This window comes from Echeneis naucrates, chromosome 8, assembly GCF_900963305.1.
Source record: "Echeneis naucrates chromosome 8, fEcheNa1.1, whole genome shotgun sequence".
NCBI lineage: Eukaryota > Metazoa > Chordata > Actinopteri > Carangiformes > Echeneidae > Echeneis > Echeneis naucrates.
In genome coordinates, this window is record NC_042518.1 from 13,578,206 (window position 1) to 13,599,365 (window position 21,160).

At 41.7% G+C, this 21,160-nt stretch overlaps 4 protein-coding genes across 4 annotated transcripts; 3 read left to right on the forward strand and 1 right to left on the reverse strand.

Annotated features, from left to right (window-relative positions):
- Nucleotides 1–764: 764 nt before the first annotated feature.
- LOC115047264 (uncharacterized) lies at nt 765–5,898 on the reverse strand. The gene is made up of 4 exons (XM_029508072.1): nt 5,455–5,898; nt 4,939–5,343; nt 4,573–4,670; nt 765–4,350 (listed from the first exon to the last, which is right to left on the reverse strand). The coding sequence occupies exons 1-4, from the start codon at nt 5,896–5,898 to the stop codon at nt 765–767; spliced, it is 4,533 nt and encodes a 1,510-aa protein (XP_029363932.1).
- A 4,740-nt stretch (nt 5,899–10,638) lies between these two features.
- LOC115047370 (thiosulfate sulfurtransferase-like) lies at nt 10,639–12,233 on the forward strand. The gene is made up of 2 exons (XM_029508252.1): nt 10,639–11,221; nt 11,941–12,233. Exons 1-2 carry the CDS (start codon nt 10,639–10,641, stop codon nt 12,231–12,233), a joined length of 876 nt encoding a protein of 291 aa, XP_029364112.1.
- Nucleotides 12,234–12,709: 476 nt separating this feature from the next.
- Nucleotides 12,710–14,934, forward strand: LOC115047369 (3-mercaptopyruvate sulfurtransferase-like). Its single transcript, XM_029508251.1, has 2 exons — nt 12,710–13,306; nt 13,814–14,934. The coding sequence occupies exons 1-2, from the start codon at nt 12,718–12,720 to the stop codon at nt 14,110–14,112; spliced, it is 888 nt and encodes a 295-aa protein (XP_029364111.1). The 5' UTR covers nt 12,710–12,717; the 3' UTR covers nt 14,113–14,934.
- A 1,078-nt stretch (nt 14,935–16,012) lies between these two features.
- Nucleotides 16,013–21,039, forward strand: LOC115047157 (SUMO-conjugating enzyme UBC9-like). Its single transcript, XM_029507919.1, has 7 exons — nt 16,013–16,313; nt 16,612–16,697; nt 16,854–16,937; nt 17,886–17,958; nt 18,589–18,698; nt 18,948–19,027; nt 19,327–21,039. Exons 2-7 carry the CDS (start codon nt 16,632–16,634, stop codon nt 19,388–19,390), a joined length of 477 nt encoding a protein of 158 aa, XP_029363779.1. The 5' UTR covers nt 16,013–16,313; nt 16,612–16,631; the 3' UTR covers nt 19,391–21,039.
- The last annotated feature ends 121 nt before the right edge of the window (nt 21,040–21,160 follow it).

The following is a 21,160-nucleotide window of genomic DNA, read 5'->3' on the forward strand; positions in this document are numbered from 1 at the left end:
ATTAGACAAATATATAGTAGTAGAGAAAAGTGATGGAAATGTCCCCATCCATGAGTAAGCATAGTTTGAAGAATGAAAATACAAATCACCAAATCTTAACTAAACTATACACCTTTCAGCCATTTTAGACCTGCATGGAAACAGCACTCTCCATTAATCAAAACACCCAATGAACAAATTTCTTGAGGAAGGAGGTTTTTTTCCTCCCCTGCACAGAGAAAATGAATTCCAGGGAAATCAAAGCTGCTCTTGAAAAAAATGGTAAACCTCTCACTAAGTCACTTTATGCTGGTTTCTCCTTCAATTTTACTATCTATACAATTTATATCATGTGACAAATGATTCAGACAAAGATCAATAAATCCAGCCTGTAAAGCACACTTACATCAAAGAATGAATAAACTCAACAAAATAATTGTACTAATTTAGTTTAACATTATATCACTTAAAGAATAACAAATTGCTTAATTTGAATAAGTGTCATCTTAACTTTCTATGCAACACTATACTTGTCTTTTTTTCTGCAATGGCACCTTTGGTTTGTAATGCATCTCTAGAAAGCTACAAAGGCCAGGTGGATCAAATGGCTGTAGGAAATGTCCTTTGTCAACAGACACAGCAGGGAGGATTTTAAGAAATCCAAACTTGGATGAAAGTCACCAACTCTAGATTGTTGAGGCAATAGTAAAAATCCATGCTCTGTAATCTTTGGCCCTATCAGTATATTCCATCTAATGACCTGGAAATATAATATAAGGTTATCATCAGGGCATGAACTTCATTCCTTTCATTCTAGGTATGATGTGTATGTCTCTAATGTCATCGTGCTGAAGTAGCCAGCACAAGTAGCGCTCTGTCCCCATGCCCCAGCCACTGGTGAGGAGTGGTTTCACTTGGCGCATGTTAATGTACCACTTGTAAGACTGCTCAGGCACTGCATGGTGCCTGAGGGCCTCCTGTACCATCTCAGGGTTTGAATGACGTTCACCAAGGCCCACAGTCTCACCCAGCCCCAGAAGAAGGTCAGCAGCTTTGGCTTTGCACTGCCCAGTGCCCTCCACATAGGCCTGGTAGAAGGGAACTCCCAGATGGTCCATCTCAGTCAGCCAAACAGCTCCACCATATTTCTCTATCAAGACCCTTTCTCCTTTGCGTGTTAGTTTTCTGCCAAACTGGGGCTGACCATCTTGGACCCAGTCCACACAGTCATCAGAGGGCATCATAGGAATGGCCTGGTCCAGAGGGACTCTTGGCAGTGAAGTTTCCCCATCCAACTTACTCAGCAAGGCTGTGACATGGTTAAGGGTGCCAGCAGTGTTGAGAATTATATCTGAATGCTTCCTCAACATGGACTTGGTGAGATGGGCCACATATCCCTCTGCTGTGGAAATGGCTTTGTCAATGTCTCCCAACAGTTCACACTCAACGTGGTAGAACTGGTTCAAGTGTGTGGCATCAGGATCTTCCCCTCTAAAGCTGGGAGATATGTAGTAGGCCCCTGGCAGGTTCTCCTGAAAGCGAAGGAAGTATTCAAGAACAAATTGCATTGAGTCGGCTAAGTAGACATCCTGGCCCAACAGGTTAACACATACTGGTTCTGAGTCAGACCCCAGACCCATTGGTGAAGAGATGGTGTCTGTTGTGAGAGGCGTCAGTGCGTAGGAGTACTGGCAGGAATTATGGAAATATTCCACTGTGCTGTGGAAAAGAGTGTTTTGAATCTGGAACATGTTGCGATACCACTGGCTAGTAATGGCAAGTGTGGAGTGGGAATTCGGATCTTTCCACAAATGAGGAGGACTGCAATCAATGATTTGTGAGTGGACTGTTTTGAGGGTCTCGGCATCAGCAGCTGGTCCATCCAGCGATGAAACATATCCAGGATAGCTTTGAAAGCATTCTGGTTGCAGCTCAACAGCCTTGGTACCATCTGGTGAAGGTAACAAAGGGATCAGCTTGGCATGAGCATAGTCGATCTCAAAGCCCTCAAAGATCAGAGCAACACCTCGAGCTCGCATCCCCTCTTCCAAAAGCCGGGAAACCTTTTGAGTGGCTAAGATAAGTGCTTTGTAGTTGGCCTCATCCAGTTTAAAGATGTCACTGGACAAAGGCTTGCGTGGCACCACAACAGTAAGTCCAGGAGTGTTTGGGTATGGTGTGAGGAAGGCAACATGCTCACTGTCTTCCCACACTCTCCACTGTTGCTGCTCTCCACGAACAATACGGCTGAAAAGGTCATCATTGGAAGGGTCACCAAAAAAGTCAAAGCAAGAAGGTGCATTTGGTGTTGGCAGTCCACTTCTAATCTTGGCTTGAACCCGGGTAAGTGCCTCATCATCCCAGCGTGGGCCACTTTTTGAGGTGCAGTATCCAGGATCATAAGCATGGAATTCCTCCTCACTAGCGAGATGGGGGTGCCACTTTGGCTCTAATCCATGAAGTGGGAGCAGTTTGATTTGTGCTGGATGATCAGGGGTTGGATTGGAAACCAAAGCAACCCGCTCCACCCTCAAACGCTCACGTACTAAGCTTGCTACAGCTCTTGCCACTTGTAGCATAGCCACAAAATCAGGTGTGGCTAAGTGAAAGATGCTGCTTGCCCCACTAAGAGTTTTTCTTGTCAGAATGGTTGACCCAGGGATCCAGGGATTGGGATTCAGGTAAGCAACCAGTTCATCTGTTTCAAAAATCACATTAGAGAAGCTTTTCAGAGGCCTGAGCACCTCTACTCGAGACACCCCACTTATCATTGATGCCACAAACATCACGCCAGCATTAGTTTCGATGATGGCATCACCCTTGGAGTCCACTGCAATGACGCCTGCACAACTCCCACTTAGAATTTCATCCATCACTTTTTTACTTGCCTGTCTAAGGTTATAGCCTTTGTGATGATAGAGACTAGCTATTTTCTGGGCAACTGTGTGCCTCAGAAATACATCTCCATCTCCTGAACAGGTGATAGCTAAGTTGTCATCAGCATATATTCCAGCTCCAACTACTGCTGTATCCCCAACTCGCCCTTTCAACTTCCCCACTAATCCACCTGTGGAGGATGCAGCAGCCAACCCACGCCACTGGTCCAACGCCACAGCTCCAACTGTTTGAGGGTGATTGTTCTTTGAGTTATTTCCACCATTGAGCTTTGCATTTAACTCTCTGTGACGTATATCAGTGTAGAAATACTCAGCCCCAACAGGCTTTTCCTTTTCTTCCAGTCCTTCCAGAAACTCCTCAGCCCCCTCTCCCACAATGAGTGAATGTGAGCTTTTCTCCATGACACATCTGGCTGCTTTTATAGGGTTCTTCACAGTTTGCACACAAGCTACAGATCCCGACCTCCCTGCACTGCCATCTACAATGGTTGCTTCCAATTCATTTTTGCCATCTTTGTTGAGTACAGAGCCTTTTCCTGCATTGAAAAGGAAGCAGTCTTCTAGAGCTTCCACTGACCTCTGAACTGCATCCAGACTCCTGCCACCTTGTTGAAGCACTTGGCATCCAAGAGTTAATGCTGTCTGAAGGGCAAATTCAATTACCCCAATCACATGGGTGTTTAACATCATCTCTTCTCCAGCTCCGCCATGGATCACCAGAGTATAGTCTGGACTCATGCCTGAGGTGGAGTCAACTGTACTTTTTGTATTGTTTGTGCTCACCAGACAGGGATGTGTCCGCCCACTAATTTTCTCTGTGTGACCCTGTTGGAGTAGACACTCCAGGGCTCCCATCTGGTTTGCAATGGCATATCTAACAGCTAGAAGCATCACCAACTTCAGGTTTGCCTTCAGGTGTTCTTCAAGCTTCCTCAGTGTCAGAGCAAAGCTTCCTTTCCCATTGAGGACTATACGAACCTTGTCCCTTTTTCCGAGGTAGGTCACAGCCAGCTGATCTTGGGCATAAACATTCCCTACACCACACTCTACACCCTCCATCACATCTGTACCAGTAAGGTATACAGATGGACATCCAAAGGGGTCCAGAAACTTCTTCAGTGGATTGTCAGATGGTAAAAATCTGCGCAGGGCAGCTAGATGAGGACCAACACCCTGACCTCTTTTGGTCTTTCTAATGAGACCCTTATGCTCCAAAAATGCAACATGGAACAAACATAGGAGGTCAGCAGTGTATTGCATTGTGTCATCAGGGTGAACACAGGACGCCAAGGCACCTACTAACTTGCGGGAATGCATAGTGAGTGAGTATGTAGGATCACATCTGCCATGTTTGTAGTGGCGCATATGGCTAGGTGTGACAAGTATGTAACTATCAGCAGATTCACCAAGAGTTTGCCTCAGAGAGAGCTGCAAGGAGAAGTTTATCCAAGCGTCGTACAGGCCTCTCTGCCCTCTAAGAGTAGAGAAGACATCAGGATAGGAGGACACATCAAAAGTAAGAAGTGGATGTGTTGCCATTAAGTCTGGACTTGGTTTGGGGGGGTTTACCCCTTTCAAAGGGAATGTTAACGGAGTAGGACAACCGGAATTTACACTGTTAAGTGTGACAAACCCATTCACATTTTCTGGTTTAGTACAGACGAGGTTTAAGTCAGCAGTCTCAGATAGACTGTACACACGCTCAGTCATGAGGCCAGCCACCATCCCATCCACAACGCTGTGCTCATATGTCATCCCAGCTGTACCATCCTTAAACACCACCAGGTTTACTACCTGTCAAAAAAGAGACAAACAAAAATTTGGTTGTTTTTATTATGTACTCAAAGTGAATATGCAGCATTCGTGTGCATTTACGTATCCTATAAAATTTTCTGTCCAAGTCTAAATCAGAACCTTTTAGTAGAAGTTGTAATTCGAGATCTGAGTAATTATAACAGAATGACCTGATATTTGTGAAATAAGAGGGAGGAGAGAGACATCAGATCTGGGGTCATTCAAACAAATCTGGGATTATTTAAAATGTTCAGTTTTTCTCCTTTACCTTATCATAGTATCTCAGACATGGAGAAGTACCGCTTCTTCCTCCCAGCCTCACAGCATTGAGGATATCAGCCAGTTCACAAGGTGCGTTCATGTCTTCCAGACAGAGCGTTAACACAGCACTCTCCATCAGCCCCAGTGATGCTGCCGCTTCCCCTCCTTGTTCCAGGATCTCTTCTCTGATGGCAGCCCAGGTTTTGCGGTGCAGAGCTGAGAATTTGCAAATGGCAGAGGGATCAGTCTGGTTCCCTGCTCCAGGTTGATCCATCACCTGAGCCAACTGGTTGTAGATGTCAGTGAATGGCCGAACGGAAACTGGTTCATCAGTGCTGGAACGGCACAATATGTCAACAGGAAACACTCCTCCAACGCAGGTGATGATAGCATGGAGGCTATCTGGGTAGACCTGGAAATGATAAAAGGATGGATGAATATGGGATAACTAATCCGATATTCTCTGCACGGATCTTAACTCTGGAAACTTCAAACCCGCTCCCGATGTGTCCTGTTATATTACCTTAATTTGATCTTGAGTCCTGCCAGGGATCCGGCTGGCAGCAAACACCTCAGACTGCTGTGTGCGCTCCATTAGCACACCGCCCTCCAGCAACATGGGCTCAGTGTATAGCTTTGCGGCTGCCCAGAGTAAAGCAGCTGCCCTCCCCAACTGGGTGCATCTCGTTGCTTTGGATGGAAGAAGAACAACAGGGAGGGCTGTGGAAGCGGGCAGAGGGTCAGCACATGACAGCAGGCCGCCCTTGAACTGCTCTGTCACCCAGTTCTCCTGGTCTGAGGCTCTCATAGCTATTTCCTGCTGTGCCTCTTGAAGGAACTTCGTCTGCTGTTCCAGTGCACTTTTGAACTCAGGGTAGATGTCAGGACTTAAAGTGAGCTGCAGGACACGGCTCACTTCTTGCAAGGTTACATCCAACTCTGGAACGGGGTAGTTGGGAAGGGCCATCCTGTTGGTATCAAGGAGGCTTAATAGAAAAGGACAAAATGAGGGAAAGATTCACACCAAATACTTTATTTGTAGAGATGCATACAGTCTTATATCACTAGATATTGAAGTATTTGAAGAGCACAAAGAGAAAACCATGTGCATGCGAGGAATATAGTATACATGCACAGCATTTACTGATGCTTGAGACATTTCATATCATCTAAGCAAACAGAACTATTCAGCCTTCACAAGCAAATGACAATTGCACACAACCTGTAACAAAACAGCAATAATTACAGTTGCTGAATATGATTTCTTATTCTAAACAGATTAGTTAATGAGTCCTAATGAGAAGTAGTTAATATATTTAACCTTCATTTTTAGTAGGATTAGCTTTACTTTAGTCTAAGATGTAAATCCAAGTGATTTTGGTGATTACTTAATATTTCATCCAGTGAAACCACAAGTTTCACGGTTTAGATTTTTGCCCATTTCAAATATCTCAACAAATACAACGTGGATTGCCATTAGACAGACATTCCCATCAGTCTCTGCTCAGTGTTTTTAATGCAAATTAGAAAATGGCATCAAAATAATATGATAAATTCAGACATTGGGTGAAACTGCCTCTCAATGGCGACGGCTCAACTCAGCTATCTTATTTATTTATTTTAAGCTGCACTGACACTTTTACTGCTGCTGTTCTTGACCTTTTAGATATGTCATATATTTCTTGGTGTTATTTTCTAACACCAAGAAAAGTTGAGTCAAACGGAGTTTCAGTGTACATATTGTATAATGATAGTTAAGATGAATTAATCATTCATTCAGTCATTCATCATCGTCTTAGGAGTCCCACTGTCAACATGCTGGTATTTAGCCCAAAGAGTGTTGTTCCAGAAAAGGTTTAAGGGTTTTACAAACTTGACCTCAGACCTTGTACAGACACACACAAAATACAATCAGAACGATTTCCTTTGCATGAAGTCCAACATTTCTCATATTAGTGGAACTAGTAACCTAAATCAATTATTTGGATTATGGTGAAGAGGCTGCAGAGTCCAACATAGGTCTCTTTGTCAATTAACATTGTAAACACAAGTGGACTGCATTCAGAGTTTACCTCTGTGTGAGACAATAACCCCCTGGAACTGAGTAATGACTGATAACTAAACCCATCTGCTCACACGTGGAAGCAGTTATTCCAGTTTTGCCACGCCTCCAAAGTTTGGCTTTTTTTTTTTTGTGTTGTTGGTTGTCAGGAAATTAGTTCCTAGCTGTATGACTGAAAATTAGATTTCTCTTGATTTCATCCACACAGAACTGGCTGTCTGTGCATAGAATCCGTTTCTGTGAGGATACCAGTCTCATGACACCACTCGCTCAATTAGAAGTGCAGACAGCTCTGTCAATGTCACCATTGCATACTATAATAGTTTTTAGCATTTTATGCTATATATATAGAATATATATCTATATATTCTTTACGTTTCAAACAATCATATTAGGTTAAACTGCTTCAATCAGTCCTTTCCTTTCAGTCCTTTCACAAAATAGTCAGTGATATCGCTCCATGCACATGTTTTCAATTATATTTGCTCTGGTTTTTTCTTTTAGGAGTCATTACCCCACTACTTCGTAGGACAAGGGGTTTTAGGTTGTGCTGTCCAGACCAGTGAAAATTAAGGAAATATTTGAAAAATGCCAGTGGGCATATTTCTTCTCACAAACATGTTCTAAAACAATTGAAACATGAATGTTGGTAATCACAGAAACTCTTAGTTTTGTCTCAGTCACATCAATCTAAGCACAATTACCTTAAAACTCTCTATTCTGTCAATAAAAGTGAGAGAATTTGTCTTTATTTTTTCATTTTCTACATTAACCAAAAAATGTATTTTATTTGGGAAAAAATCTTCTTACCTCAGTATGGAAATGACTCCAAGGTCTGGCCGGTTGGTAGGATGGAGGAACAGTCAGTGTGAGGAACACCTGATGGACTAAGCCAAAGGGTCTATAATGTAGAAGCAGTGACTCCAATTAAGCAATTTCAGTTCCTCTCTCTCTCTGTCGCTCTCTCTCTCTCTCTCTCTCTCTCTCTGTCTTTGCCCATCTCATTCTTATTTGTTCATGTGCTTCATTGCATGTCTGTTCGATAGTTTAACATTTCTAAAAAATAATAATAAAAAATCAGTACAAATAGTTACTAAATTATAGCTGTAACTAGAACAGTAAATCAGTGACAGTTTGTCTGGAACTGAAAGCATCATATTAATATTTTGATTATTTTGATTTGTCCTTGTACTGGACTCCTTTTTCATTGTTACTTTTACCTAGGTAAAGGATACTTCTGCAACTGACAGTGACCAAGTAATATTATTTTAGCAGAATTTAATAATAGGAGAGTGACAATCCCATTTGATCAACATGATTCCATGCAATGAATTAACTTGGCCTTTTAGATTGCAAAAAACATACTGGTAAGGGTACTGTATTGGAAAATTATATTATTGTGGCAGAAAGAAATGGATCGCAGAGGAATCAGATGGGGAATCTCTTTATTCACAGCGGCCCTACTAACAATGTAGTCAGAGACAAAATTACAGAACATGATATACCTTTTTATACTAAGGTCAGGCTATGTGTGTGAATTGAGTGGATAGGCTTCATCCTGTTTACCAGACCTTTTTGGCAATCTCAACTTCCACAGGAGGGGGGATACATTTCCTAAAATCATTTATCATGAACTTTAGCGTGTTGGTTGCACAAACCTATGTGTGTGTGTATTGGTGCACTTCTCTCTTACCCAAAGCTCCACATGTTTCCTCACTTGTTATTCTGACCTGTTCAACGCCAGTATGGATCATGGTGACCTGGCTCTCACCTGTGACGCCTGAACAGGGACAATATCCCTGGGCACTGTCACTCCACTACAATATTTTGGTGCAGCCTGTTTTTCTGATCATCATTGTTGAGTTTCTCCATTCTGCTTGACTCTGCGTGTTCAAATGGAATCTGAGGAAGAAGGTGTGGTCTGTATCCCGGTATCACAGAGAAGAACCCCACAACCCCCACATCCTCTAACATAGTTCTACTTCTTCATCAGGGGTAGTTATTCTTCACTAAGACAAGTGCATAAGCTGGGCCACGTGAATCAGCCGTGGATAGTAGTTATTATCTTCTTCTGCCCTTGGTTAGGCGGCATCTACTTCTCGAATGCAGTCAAAAAAGGCAACTATTATAACATTAATGTGAGTGTAAGCAGTTTCATATCAAGCTGTATCCATTCCAGTAGGTTGTGCTATCCTGCTTGGACAAGCATACAGAGCCTTAAAGGTCAAACTGATGTCTGGAGTATTAAACTTTCATTGTTCATGAGTCTCCACGATTCTGCAATGAGCAGTAAACAAAATGTACACATTCACATTTCAGCAGTAAATGAAATATATTCACATCATGAACAGTCTAACACTTGTGTAACCTTGGGTTGTGTCTACACGTATACTGGCCTCTATGCAATCCTTTTTGCTTTTAAGTTTTGCAGGTTCATTCCAGTGCAGCTGTCTGATGCAGAATGGCAACTATTTGCCTCACTCTGGTTACTTCCGAGAAAGTTTTTACCACAAGCTTTTCTATGTAGAGCTACAAAAAAGATCGTATTAAATCCTGTATCTTGCCATACTCTGCAGACTATTTGTCAATCTGTATGAATGTCTGGTTTTCCTTGCAAAGAATAAAACACACAGACAACCTGTCTGACATTATCAACTAAAATTTTCACAACAGGTACCTAATATCTGTTTGACTTATGAGGATGCAAATTCTTTGCACAGCACGTTTTCTGGTTTCCCACAGACGCTAGCCTCCCCATATCAGCTTTCTGGTGTGCCTCCTTATATAAGGCCATATGAGAAAACAAATAGCGTACAGTTACGGTATGCAAAAGATGTCAGAAAAGAATTTGCCTTTTATTTGCTTAGATAAGTGTTATAAAATAAATGAAAAATAAATGAAATAATTCACTATATTTGCTTTAATTTAACATACAATTAGTTCATATTAGTGAAAATATCACAACTTTTGGTGTTATGACTAACAAAGCAGAAACACAAGATGTAATATCAACAAGAAACTGTATGGTAAGACAAGGGCCAGTGCAGAGGGACAGTGGAGTGCCTGCATGAATGACATTTATGACAGTACAGGAGCTGTTCTAAACCCTTAAACATTAATAGGAAGTTGGTCCCCTCTTTTCAGCCGTACCAGCTTCCATTCTTCTGGGACACATTTTGACAAGATTGCCCGGTTACTTATCATCCAGGAATCCCATGATCCTCTGTGGAACTTTACTGTTGGCACAAAACAGCCAGCTTTACATCTTTGTTGATTGTAGGGCTTCATGCAGCCGTTTGGATCCCTGCAGTTATTGTATCAGCAGATCGCAGACACCTTTTAAACCCTATGGGCCTCTGCACCTGGAATCCCCTTCCTGTAATTAAAGACTTGAACTCAGTGAGCTGTTCAGAACAGATGTTTGTAAAAGCAGACAGCATGGAGAGGTGCTAGAGTTTATACACCTGCGGCAGTAGGAAACGCCTGAATTGAAGCTTTTGGGCCTTGATTTAAATTTCTGAGGTACTTTCACTCCACTTGTTTGTTTTACTGCCTGCTTGTTTGATGGGGACATTGCACTGAGTCTGTTTAATCAAATAACAGGGGCAGAAGTCGAGGGCTGTGTCATTTCGCCCTGCAGTAAACATGGCAGAGCAGACGTTGGTTTCTGCTGAGTGGCTGGCTGACATGGTCAAACGGGGCCTGGTCGGGCCGCGGCTCCGGATCCTGGATTCGTCCTGGTATCTCCCGATGACAAAACGAGACGCCAAGAAGGAGTTCGCACAGTCTCACATCCCAGGAGCGTCCTTCTTCGACATCGATGAGTGCTCAGACAGGACGTCTGCGTTTGACCACACGCTGCCATCAGAGCAGTTTTTTGCAGAATATGTCGGCGGCCTAGGTATTGGAAATGACAGCCATGTGGTTGTTTACGATGCCAGTGACCTCGGGGCATTTTCCTGCACCAGGGTTTGGTGGATGTTCCGCTTGTTTGGCCACACTGAGGTGTCGGTGCTGAACGGGGGCTTCAGGAGCTGGGTCAGAGAGGGACACCCGGTCACAGGGACGCTCACCCGGCCTGAACCGGCCCACTTCACCGCCACCATCAACCGCGCCTGGGTCAAGTCTTTTGAGGACATCACCGACAACATCACGACTCAGGGTTTCCAGGTGGTGGACGTGAGGTCCTATGCCAGGTTCTGGGGGACAGAGCCAGAACCAAAAGAGGGTACACCTCCTTTTTGTCCACTCACATATTTGTTTAATCCTGATTAATGTGAATTTTCTTGAAACCAGGAGCTCAGTTTTTGTTATGTAACTATTCTAGATCTAAGAACGTAGTACAAATATAACCACAAGTGACTATAGGGCAGTTGTTTGTCTGTGTCAAAGGTTAAGGCTCTTCTCCATGTTGCAGCCCATCTCATCTGCACTGTTGACAGTATCAAAAGGAACCCATTCCAAACATTACATGTGTAATCCTGCTGACAAATAGCATGCTGATGAGGAGAACATAACTTCCTTAGCAAAAGTTAACAACAGAGCTTAAATAAATGATCAGACTGACTCAAAGTTAAAATGTATTGAATTTCATAATATTTTATATATTTGCGCAGTCAGTTTGACAGCAGTGGTTGTTATGTCGCCACAACTGCATGATGTGACTTGACAGTTTCTAAACATAAGCAAACAGCATCACACCTACAATGAGATTGTTGAAAATTTTCTTGCTTGTTGTTGTGTTTCATGCATGGAAACTAATCATATCAGTGAGACGAGAGATGTAAGAAATTGAAAGCAGCTAGACAAGCCTCGTGATTTTTTTTTTTCCCATGCATAGTAAGAAGCTGATTGAGGTAATGGATAATTTGGCCCTCATTGTGTGTGAATGCCTACTGTGCTACGTGTGAGTGCAGGGAAGTTAAATAATTTATAACTGTCCTTCAGGTATCCAACCGGGCCACATCCCTGGCTCCATATGCATGCCGTTCTTCAGGTTTCTCGATGACAAGGGAATGATGCTGTCCACAGATGAGCTGAAGGAGTTCTTTAAGCAGTCACAGGTGGATTTGAGTAAGCCCCTCTGTGGGTCCTGTGGCTCAGGTGTGACCGCCTGTCACATGGTTCTGGCTGCCCACCTGTGTGGCGCCCCTGGGGCTTCTGTGTATGATGGATCCTGGTATGAGTGGTTCACCAAGGCTCCACCAGAGCACATAATCTCTGAGATCAAAAGGTCTTAGCAGGCCTTTAAAAGTCAACTTTGATTGAATGATTCAATGCATTGGATCATTTGACCTCAGATCTAAGCATACATAAATAAACCAGAAATGTCTGCCTGCTTAGTTGAGGATTTGATTGAAATCAACATATAGGTCTCTCTTGATGTTCCACTCTGCTGCTCTTCAGGAGCATTATTTGAAGAGAATGGTTATGTAATGTCCAGTTTTTTAGCTTATGAAATCATTGTGAAATAAAGAAACAAACATTGTTGGAGAGCTTCTTTGAAAAGGCAGAAACACCCAGTGATGAGACAGCTGAAGATCCCAAGACTGCCAACGAAAAGAAAGCTGCAGGTAAAAGAAAATACCAAGAGTTAACTTAAATTAGATTCTCATCTCAATCGGCGGTTCCCATACTCTTACATATTACAATGCGTGTGGGGCCCTGGTCCTGAGGAGCACAGTTTCCCTCTGGAGGTCGGAGCTGGTACTGCAGCGCCTCATCATGGCAGTACAAACCCAAACTCTGGTTTCCGGACGGTGGCTGGCAGACGCCATCAGCAACAGCCTGATCGGCCCCAGGCTGCGGGTCCTGGACACCTCATGGTACCTGCCGAAGATGAAGCGGGACCCCAGGGCCGAGTTCGTGCAGAGGCACATACCGGGCTCCGCTTTCTTTGACATAGATGACTGCTGCGACCGGAGCTCTCCGTTTGATCACATGCTGCCGACTCCCAGCCACTTCTCCCGGTACGTCGGCGACCTGGGCATCGGGAACGACACACACGTCGTTGTTTACGACACCAGCGACTTTGGCTCGTTCAGCGCGCCCCGGGTGTGGTGGATGTTCCGGCTGTTCGGCCACACCCTGGTGTCGGTGCTGGACGGAGGCCTGAAGAAGTGGCTGGCTGACGGCCATCCGCTGACGGATCGATGCTCCGCTCCGGAGCGCGCAGAGTTTAAGGCCACGTTGAACGGGTCCTGGGTGAAGAGCTACGCGGACGTGCTGGAGAACATCCGGACGCAGCAGGTCCAGGTCGTGGACGCCAGGTCCGCCGGCAGGTTCAGGGGGACTGAGCCGGAGCCTAGAGAAGGTGTGAAAACCTGGTTCCTGTAGCCAAACAGCTTTTCTTATATATAGCAAACAAATATAATAAGTTAAATGGCTTTTGTATGAGAAATCAAAATTCTGACCGATTATTGTTTAAGAAACGAAATAATAGAAAAAGGCTCATTTCTGGTCTCTTCCATGTTTGCCTTTATGTATTTGGCGCAGGACATGAAATAATGTAACTTTATGTTGTTTGCACTTTATGATAACTGATTGGCTTACCACGTTAATAAGTGGAGCAAATTTTTTTAGCAGTCCCAAATACCATTTGCTAGATTTCTTCTTGGCCTTTTTGTCGGCAGATAGATTTTTCTGTAGAATAAGTCAGCCTTCTCCTTGCTGAGGGCCAAGAGGTGTGGCTGATAATTGTTTTAGGAAATATATTTAGGAAATATTCACTGGGGGCAAAAAAACAACCTTTTCCTAATTTAATGATTTTATTTCCCTGACACTTTAATAATATTTCTCACCCTGTATCTCACCCACACAGACACACTGCCAGGCCATTTCCCTGGTGCAGTTAATATGCCATTCACTTCTTTCTTGGACTCCTCTGGAAAAGAGCTGGGGACTGAGGGCCTGTCCGAGCTGTTCAGAGGTGCAGGGGTGGACCTGGAGAGGCCACTGTGGGCCACCTGTGGGTCCGGTGTCACAGCTTGTCACATCGTTCTGGCTGCTCACCTGCTCGGTCACCCTGGGGTGTGTGTTTACGACGGCTCCTGGTCTGAATGGTTTAAAAGGGCAAGTCCAGAACATATCATCTCAGAGGGAGAGGGTAAGAAGGTGTGAAGGAACAAGAGAGGGGAGGCGGTGGACTACAGCAGACAGGAGCAGGATGTGATGTTACTTTTACAGGGGAAAGCAGTGAGTGACTTAAAAACATATTAAACAATTACTGAGGAGATGGTATTAAGTTTGTTATGAAAGCTAACTGCGACCTTAACAGATACAAGTTTCACCAGCAGTCTGAAACCTCTTATGAAAACCTCATGCACATTATGAAATAGATTATTTATTTAAAAAAGGTCCAGACATATCATAATAGTTTGAATATATTTGTTTAGAGATATATTTGAAAAGATGACACTATTGTTTAATGACTTTTGGGATTATCTGATGAGAAATGTATGCAAGATTAAGACAGATGGGCTCTATAGACTTTGTTTATGGGAGGACATTGTGGATGTGCTTTTTCTAAATAAATAGTACAGCAAATGTGTTTGAGGTTCTTTTTTTGTCCTACAAACAATTGATCTGCCGTGGTATTTCCTGTGTTTCTATTTGATTAAGGAAAAACAAATGTATTTAGTAACCAGAAAGATATATATTTAACCTGTTTGGAAGGGTGTCGAAGATCGCAGATACAATTTATGCTGATGGAGGGAAATTCAATCATTCAAATCAAGATGTTTTGCAATCTTATTTTCACCTCATTATATACTTTAATGTTAGAAAGTCATGTCATGTAACATAAATATAGCAGGAAAATGCAATGAAACAAAATAAAAATTCAAGCAGATCAGAGTTACACACAAACATTTCACCTGTTGCCAGGAAGCTAGGTCACCCACACACTACGACAAAAAAAAAAAGAAAAGAAAAAAAAAAAAAGGTGGGTGGGGGGTGCTGACGTTGAGGAAATCAAAACCAGTTCAGTCCTGTTCTTGTGCTGGATTTGAGGTGTCTGGCAAGATGCCTGATTTTCAACAGAAAGGTTGTGTATTTTAGCTTTTGTTAAGCTTTGGTAATACGATGCATTGTTCTCTGCATGCTGTAATGGGAACTAAGGTGTGCTAAAAGAAAAGAATTGTATCAATTGCTTTAATAGCATGCCCAGTGTGGTGTAGAAGATTGCAGTTGAAGCTTTGCACTTATTCCCACCTGCAAACTATCAAATTTATTAAGCAAGTGCTTATATTATTTGTGATGCCAGCTGTGGCTGCCATTGTAGTAGAGACACCTTGGAAAAGGAGCATTAAGACAGGGAAAAAGACGATGAACCTTTGCAGCAGTTCTTGAATAGATTACGATCTTGTGCTGTATCTGCTGTGGCAGTTATAGCTTCATGTAAATCAATCATCACACTCCTCTTTAGTATTTACCCGACTTCTGACCCTCCCAGCTGACACCCAAGTCAACTGATCATTTGCATAGGATAATATAAACTCTTAACCACAATAATCCCTCCATGTAGCCCTAGATTTCCATCCATGACTAGAGCAAACATGCAGTATAAAAGTACTGACTGCATGGAAGGTGTAAGCCAAAGACACAACAGCAACTATAATATAAAGATAATTCTTTGCATTTTATGTTTTTTTTTTTCCTGCAGGTCACAGTAGCCAAATACCATTCAATGCAACAAACAAGTGTGGTATATTTGAAAATGTTGAGCAAAATAGGGTCAAAAAGATGTTTTTCGTGTTTTAATACACTGGAGTTTATAAAAATAAATGCAATTGCAAACCTCTCCACTTAAATCACATTTTATAAGCTACAAATATACGTACAAGAACAATGAATAAACTAATTCTAAGAGGCGGTTATATTAGGACGAGACTGTGATTGCGCCATCGAGTTTTGAATTTTTCCAACACGCTTGCCACAACAAAGATGGCCGACCTCTTGTGACGTATGTCACTCGGATGTCCCGTAAACTGCCTGAAGGTCCTAACGAAATAAACAAATTGGGGTCCTTTTTATCGATAGGCTAGCTGCCGAAACAACATCACGAGTCACATTGCTTTTCACAACGGCGGCGAACTGTGAAAAGTAACACCGATATATTTCGACAAGTGTGTTTTAGGGATGTTGCTGAAGTAGAAGATCCAGTTGGCTCTGTCTTTTTCGCCCTAACTGGCTCTGCAGTTTTGTCTTTGAACGTCGAAGGGTGTGTTTGTTTGCTCGGCCGTAACGTTAGCGCTAGCCAAGCCAACTAGCTCGTCCTCAAAACCGACGTAATTCTGACATTTTGCCAAACAAATTAAGAGGTAAGTTTGACCTAAAGACTGGAATTAAACGCAGAAAACAGTGTGGATGAGCTGGTGCTGGTGCACGGTCTGCTGTGGTTGTATATCCTGCTGCTTTCGGTGGCTCGTACAAGCTAAATAAGCCCTATCGTTTCTCCTGGACTCTGATGGAAATGAATTAAGACAGTTAAAGTCAGCGGGATAAGTCATAAGTTCTCAACTTGTCCTCCAGTTTTGGGTCAAACTGTGGAGGCCAAATTACTGGATTGTTGACAGCTCGAATTGAATAATTAATTTGTTTTGGGTTGTTTTTCCACAGGGAGGCGTTGATGAGCAACAATGTCTGGCATCGCTCTTAGCAGACTGTCCCAGGAGCGCAAAGCCTGGAGGAAAGACCACCCATTCGTAAGCAGCCCCGAGATGATGATTGTTATGCAGTAACATTTTGTCCCCCTTTCTGAAGTTTTCATAACGTTGTTTAGGGTTTTAACGAGATAAAAGGCAGCAAACTAGGACAGAAGTTCCAACGCTGATGTTTTGTGTCTCCTATGAACCTTGCAGGGTTTTGTTGCTGTGCCTACGAAGAATCCTGATGGGACCATGAACCTGATGAACTGGGAATGTGCCATTCCTGGGAAGAAAGGAGTAGGTTAACTTCAGGCCTACCGTCAGCCCCAGTCTGCCTGGTTGCACATTAAAGTAGAAGATTAGTTTGCTATGTTGGTCAGTTTTGCTTGGGTGACCAGCAGTAGATTATTTTAATCAATATTTGACATTCAAACTAGTCCTCAAACCATATGTGAACCCTTTTCTTTACTGACTTAACCACTCTTACCCTCTCACCCCTGTTAGTTAAGCACAGCACAGTAAAACACATTTTTCAATGTCTGTGTCATGCAATTGTAATGATGACCAGACCCAGTGGCTTAATGTAAGTATGTTTACGCAGGTACAGTTTAAAAATGCTTGGTTTACAGAAGTCATTACTATGTATGTACCCATATTTTACTGCATTAGTTATTAAAAAAATTTCTGTCAGATTGATCAAACAAAATTGAAAATAAATCATAATGTATTAACATACAATGAATAATTAATATTTATTTATAAATATAAAATGCTAGATTTCATGCAGATGTTCTTTTCTACTTCGAAAACAGTACTTGCCAATAGCTGCACATCAGGCTTCTATTTTGAAAATAGTCAAACATCAGCATTTTGGTATATGTTACCCTGAATAGTCCCATATGTCAAAAGGCAACATGTAGTATGGGAGGTTTCTGTTTCAAGCAGTGGCAATAGTGTTAGCACAACTTGTGCAGGAATTAATATTTATCCTTGCATTTTTTTCTTCGTTATCGTTTCTCCTGCTTATGAAAAGCAAGTAGGATCCATGATTGTCTTCATTTCCAACACGTACAACGTGCTTTTCATTTTAAGTTTGATAACAAAAACATTTTTTGTTTTCTTGTGGCTTCAGACTAACTGATGTGTCATTCCTTTTTTGTTACTTAAGTTTAGTTCTTTGCTGGTGTTTTGGTTTTTCTCATTGAGTTTGCAAAACTATGAATTATTTCTTTATTATTTTTCTAGACTTTGTGGGAGGGCGGACTCTACAAACTCCGAATGCTATTCAAAGATGACTACCCATCCTCACCACCCAAATGTAAGTTCAGTTGTGCATTAAGTACACACTTTCATTTTACAGTAAATGCCAAATATTTGCATAAAGCACTGGCTTGTGTGAACGGTCAACCTTGAATACATGATGGCTGCCTTTTTGTGTTGGTAAAACATGTTTTCTTTACATTTGGTGTGAGTGAATGTGGAAAACATTTTTAACGTTTTCTTATGCAAACATGATGGTCACAGTTCTGCATAGTCTTGAAAACATGTAATTTGTTGTTTTATCAGTTACCTTACATCCATTGATGGATGCAGAATTCCTTGGTGTGAAGTAAGGCAAGAGTAGAGTGTGATGGTTTAACTATTCAATTTTCTTAGTTCATTTTTTCGGTTTAGCCTGTCAGACATAAGCATTCCTGTTCATAAAGTTGAGTGGTATTCAGACCAGCAGCTGGATAAAGAGAGAATTTGTTTAATCAGTCAAGTCAACTGGAAGAGAAATTGCAGTTTGTTATGGGAAGATTTCTAACTTGTCAGCACTTGGCCCAGTCCTTTTTCGTTTTAGAAATATTGAGTAACAAACTCTCAGTAATAGCTTCTTTGTATGCTGTCAACTTGTTTTGCTTCATGCCTTAAAATACCTACCTTCTTTTCAACAATTTCCTTCTAGGCAAGTTTGAGCCACCAATATTCCACCCCAATGTCTACCCATCAGGCACTGTGTGTCTGTCCATCCTGGAGGAGGACAAAGACTGGAGGCCAGCCATCACCATCAAACAGGTTTGAATACACTCATAGACTCTTATCAGCAGACTGTTTGGCTGGTTACTTATTTATATTAGGTTATTCCTCTTATATTGTGCTTTGTGAGTATAAATCTCTTTACCCTGTAAGTGCAAGTAAAACTATTTGAGTTGTGTGGATCAAGGATGAGCACACCTGTTTAGGGATGAATCCCAAACTAGCCTGGTTTGAGCCAATAAACCATCAGACTTCCTGGACTCTGACTGGAACATTAACTGTTTTCAGATCCTATTGGGTATCCAGGAGCTGCTGAATGAGCCTAACATCCAAGACCCAGCACAAGCAGAAGCTTACACAATTTATTGGTAAGTATATGTGCCTTGCTATATTATTACTGATATTTCTACATTTGCAGCCAGTCAGTTTAGCTTTACTTGGTTAGAAAAGGAGAAGTGAACTGTCAGGGCAGTCATCTCTTTCTATAATATCCTTCAGAAACCAAAAGGGAAGTCATAAAAAGAAATAATAGTCTAATTTCTTTTTCTTTTATACTTCACACACACTTGTGAGAGCTCTAAAAAAATGCCGCCACCCCCCTCCAAAAAATGTAAGTAATGTTAGCATAGTTTAAAGTATCCAAATATCGTTGTTTTCTGTTTTTCAGTCAGAACAGGATGGACTATGAGAAGCGAGTAAGGGCACAGGCCAAGAAGTTTGCCCCCACATAGATTGGAGTGCTGGCATCTATCCTGCCAGAGCAGCCTGAACTGATAGAGGTTACAAACAGGCCGACGGCACCAGAAGGACCACTCCGATAAGAATCCACTTTTGAGTATTATTATACTATTACACAGACGACAAGTGAGCCTGTTTTTCTTTTTTCTTTCTTTTTTTTTTTAAACAACAAAAGATCATAATTTTAGTGTGTTGAAGAAATATTTATGCATTTTAATGCATAGCTGATGATCCTAGAACTCTGCTGTCGACATGACTTTTGCTTCTTGTAACTCTTGTATAATCGATATCTCCAGTTTTGTCATGGGTGCTGCTGAGCACACTCATGCCTCCATACATTCTGTAAATCAGGCTAATGTACAGAAAGATTTTCAGTCGAACCCACTCTCTGTGTAATGTAGGACTGCTGTGGCAGAGGAACAGTGTTTTCTTAACCCTCCAGTTTCTTCTTCTTATTATTATTATTTTTTTTTTTTTTATCAAAGCCCAGAAATATTGTAGATAGTGTTAAATAACAGTAAGTGGGACAGGATCAAATTCACAATGGAAGTCATTCTTTTCTTTGTGCTGCAAATCCCATTTTTTTAAATTCTTATCTCATAGCCATCCCATTAGAGTTTCCAAAGAAAGTTTTCAACAGAACATCATCAACACACCAAATTCATGCTTTCAAGCAGTTCCATAGGTAAGAAGTGGTTCTGTGTTCATGTCAGAGGAGGGCAGAGCCACAGATAGGAAACAGGATCATTGTGGTCCATCACTCCCCCAGGAACTTGCTGTGTGGGAATGAAACTATTTGTCAGTTACGGTAATGAACCAAAGTCGCATTCAACATCAGTGGTTGTCATCTATTTCCCAACGATGAGGTAAAAGAGAAGCTACATAGTAAAATAATTGAAAACGGTTACTGTGTTTATTTAGACTCTATTCATTTAGTAATTTCATCCCACAATCCAAATCCAAAAATCTACAAGTCCAACAGAAGCTGAAGGATCTTCTTTGAAATGGCTTCTCAACCAGCAAGGAAGGCAGATGAAAGTGCACTTGAGAGTAAGCAAAGGCCTGAGATTTTTTTGCCTCTAAATAAATGAGTGCATGTACATAATATAAATAATGACAAATTGTGGAACTTATGTTTTATATTGTTTTACCCAGGTGACATTTGTGTGTGGTATTATAACAGAAAACACAATAAATGACATACAATTGTGAAATAAAGTTGAATAAAAGAACTGAGAATATTTGTTTTTTACTTCTAATGTAATTTTTTGTTTTTTGAAACGATGTTGACGAGGGTTATGATATAAAGCTATCTGATAGTGAAAACAGCATGACTAAGTATTATCACCCAATTAAGTAGGACCACATGTTGGTGGTATAAGTCATTCTGTATTAGGGTTAGGGTATTACTGCCCCATGATGATTTTATTAAAATATTTTATAATGAAATTTATATTTTTTTTATAACGCAGACTGTTATTCAACACAGCGATGAATGCTTTGATGTGAGCTCATGTCTCCTGCGTTATGGTATGTATGCATCTTTGCATGCCCTTGCTGAGCTGATATTCACTGAGAAAAATATAAAATACTGAAAATTTCTTGCTGTTGAAGTAAAATAAAAAGGCGAGGGACTGAATAACAAACAGCAAAATAACAATGCAGGTGTGAATATTTTTTTCTTTTTTTTTTCGGAGGTGAAACCTGATTTCGTGCTTGTTCTTAAGAAATGTAACACCTTTTGTTCTGCCCCACTCCTCCTG

Coding starts and splice junctions, on each gene's coding strand:
- LOC115047264 (XM_029508072.1), bottom strand. CDS start 5,898: ATGGCCCTTCCCAACTACCCCGTTCCAGAGTTGGATGTAACCTTGCAA. Junction 5,344..5,454: donor GGACTCAAGATCAAATTAAG/GTAATATAACAG, acceptor TATCATTTCCAG/GTCTACCCAGATAGCCTCCA. Junction 4,351..4,572: donor GGCCTCATGACTGAGCGTGT/GTACAGTCTATC, acceptor CTCTACTCTTAG/AGGGCAGAGAGGCCTGTACG.
- LOC115047370 (XM_029508252.1), top strand. CDS start 10,639: ATGGCAGAGCAGACGTTGGTTTCTGCTGAGTGGCTGGCTGACATGGTC. Junction 11,222..11,940: donor AGAGCCAGAACCAAAAGAGG/GTACACCTCCTT, acceptor ACTGTCCTTCAG/GTATCCAACCGGGCCACATC.
- LOC115047369 (XM_029508251.1), top strand. CDS start 12,718: ATGGCAGTACAAACCCAAACTCTGGTTTCCGGACGGTGGCTGGCAGAC. Junction 13,307..13,813: donor TGAGCCGGAGCCTAGAGAAG/GTGTGAAAACCT, acceptor TCACCCACACAG/ACACACTGCCAGGCCATTTC.
- LOC115047157 (XM_029507919.1), top strand. CDS start 16,632: ATGTCTGGCATCGCTCTTAGCAGACTGTCCCAGGAGCGCAAAGCCTGG. Junction 17,959..18,588: donor CCCATCCTCACCACCCAAAT/GTAAGTTCAGTT, acceptor ATTTCCTTCTAG/GCAAGTTTGAGCCACCAATA. Junction 18,699..18,947: donor CAGCCATCACCATCAAACAG/GTTTGAATACAC, acceptor AACTGTTTTCAG/ATCCTATTGGGTATCCAGGA.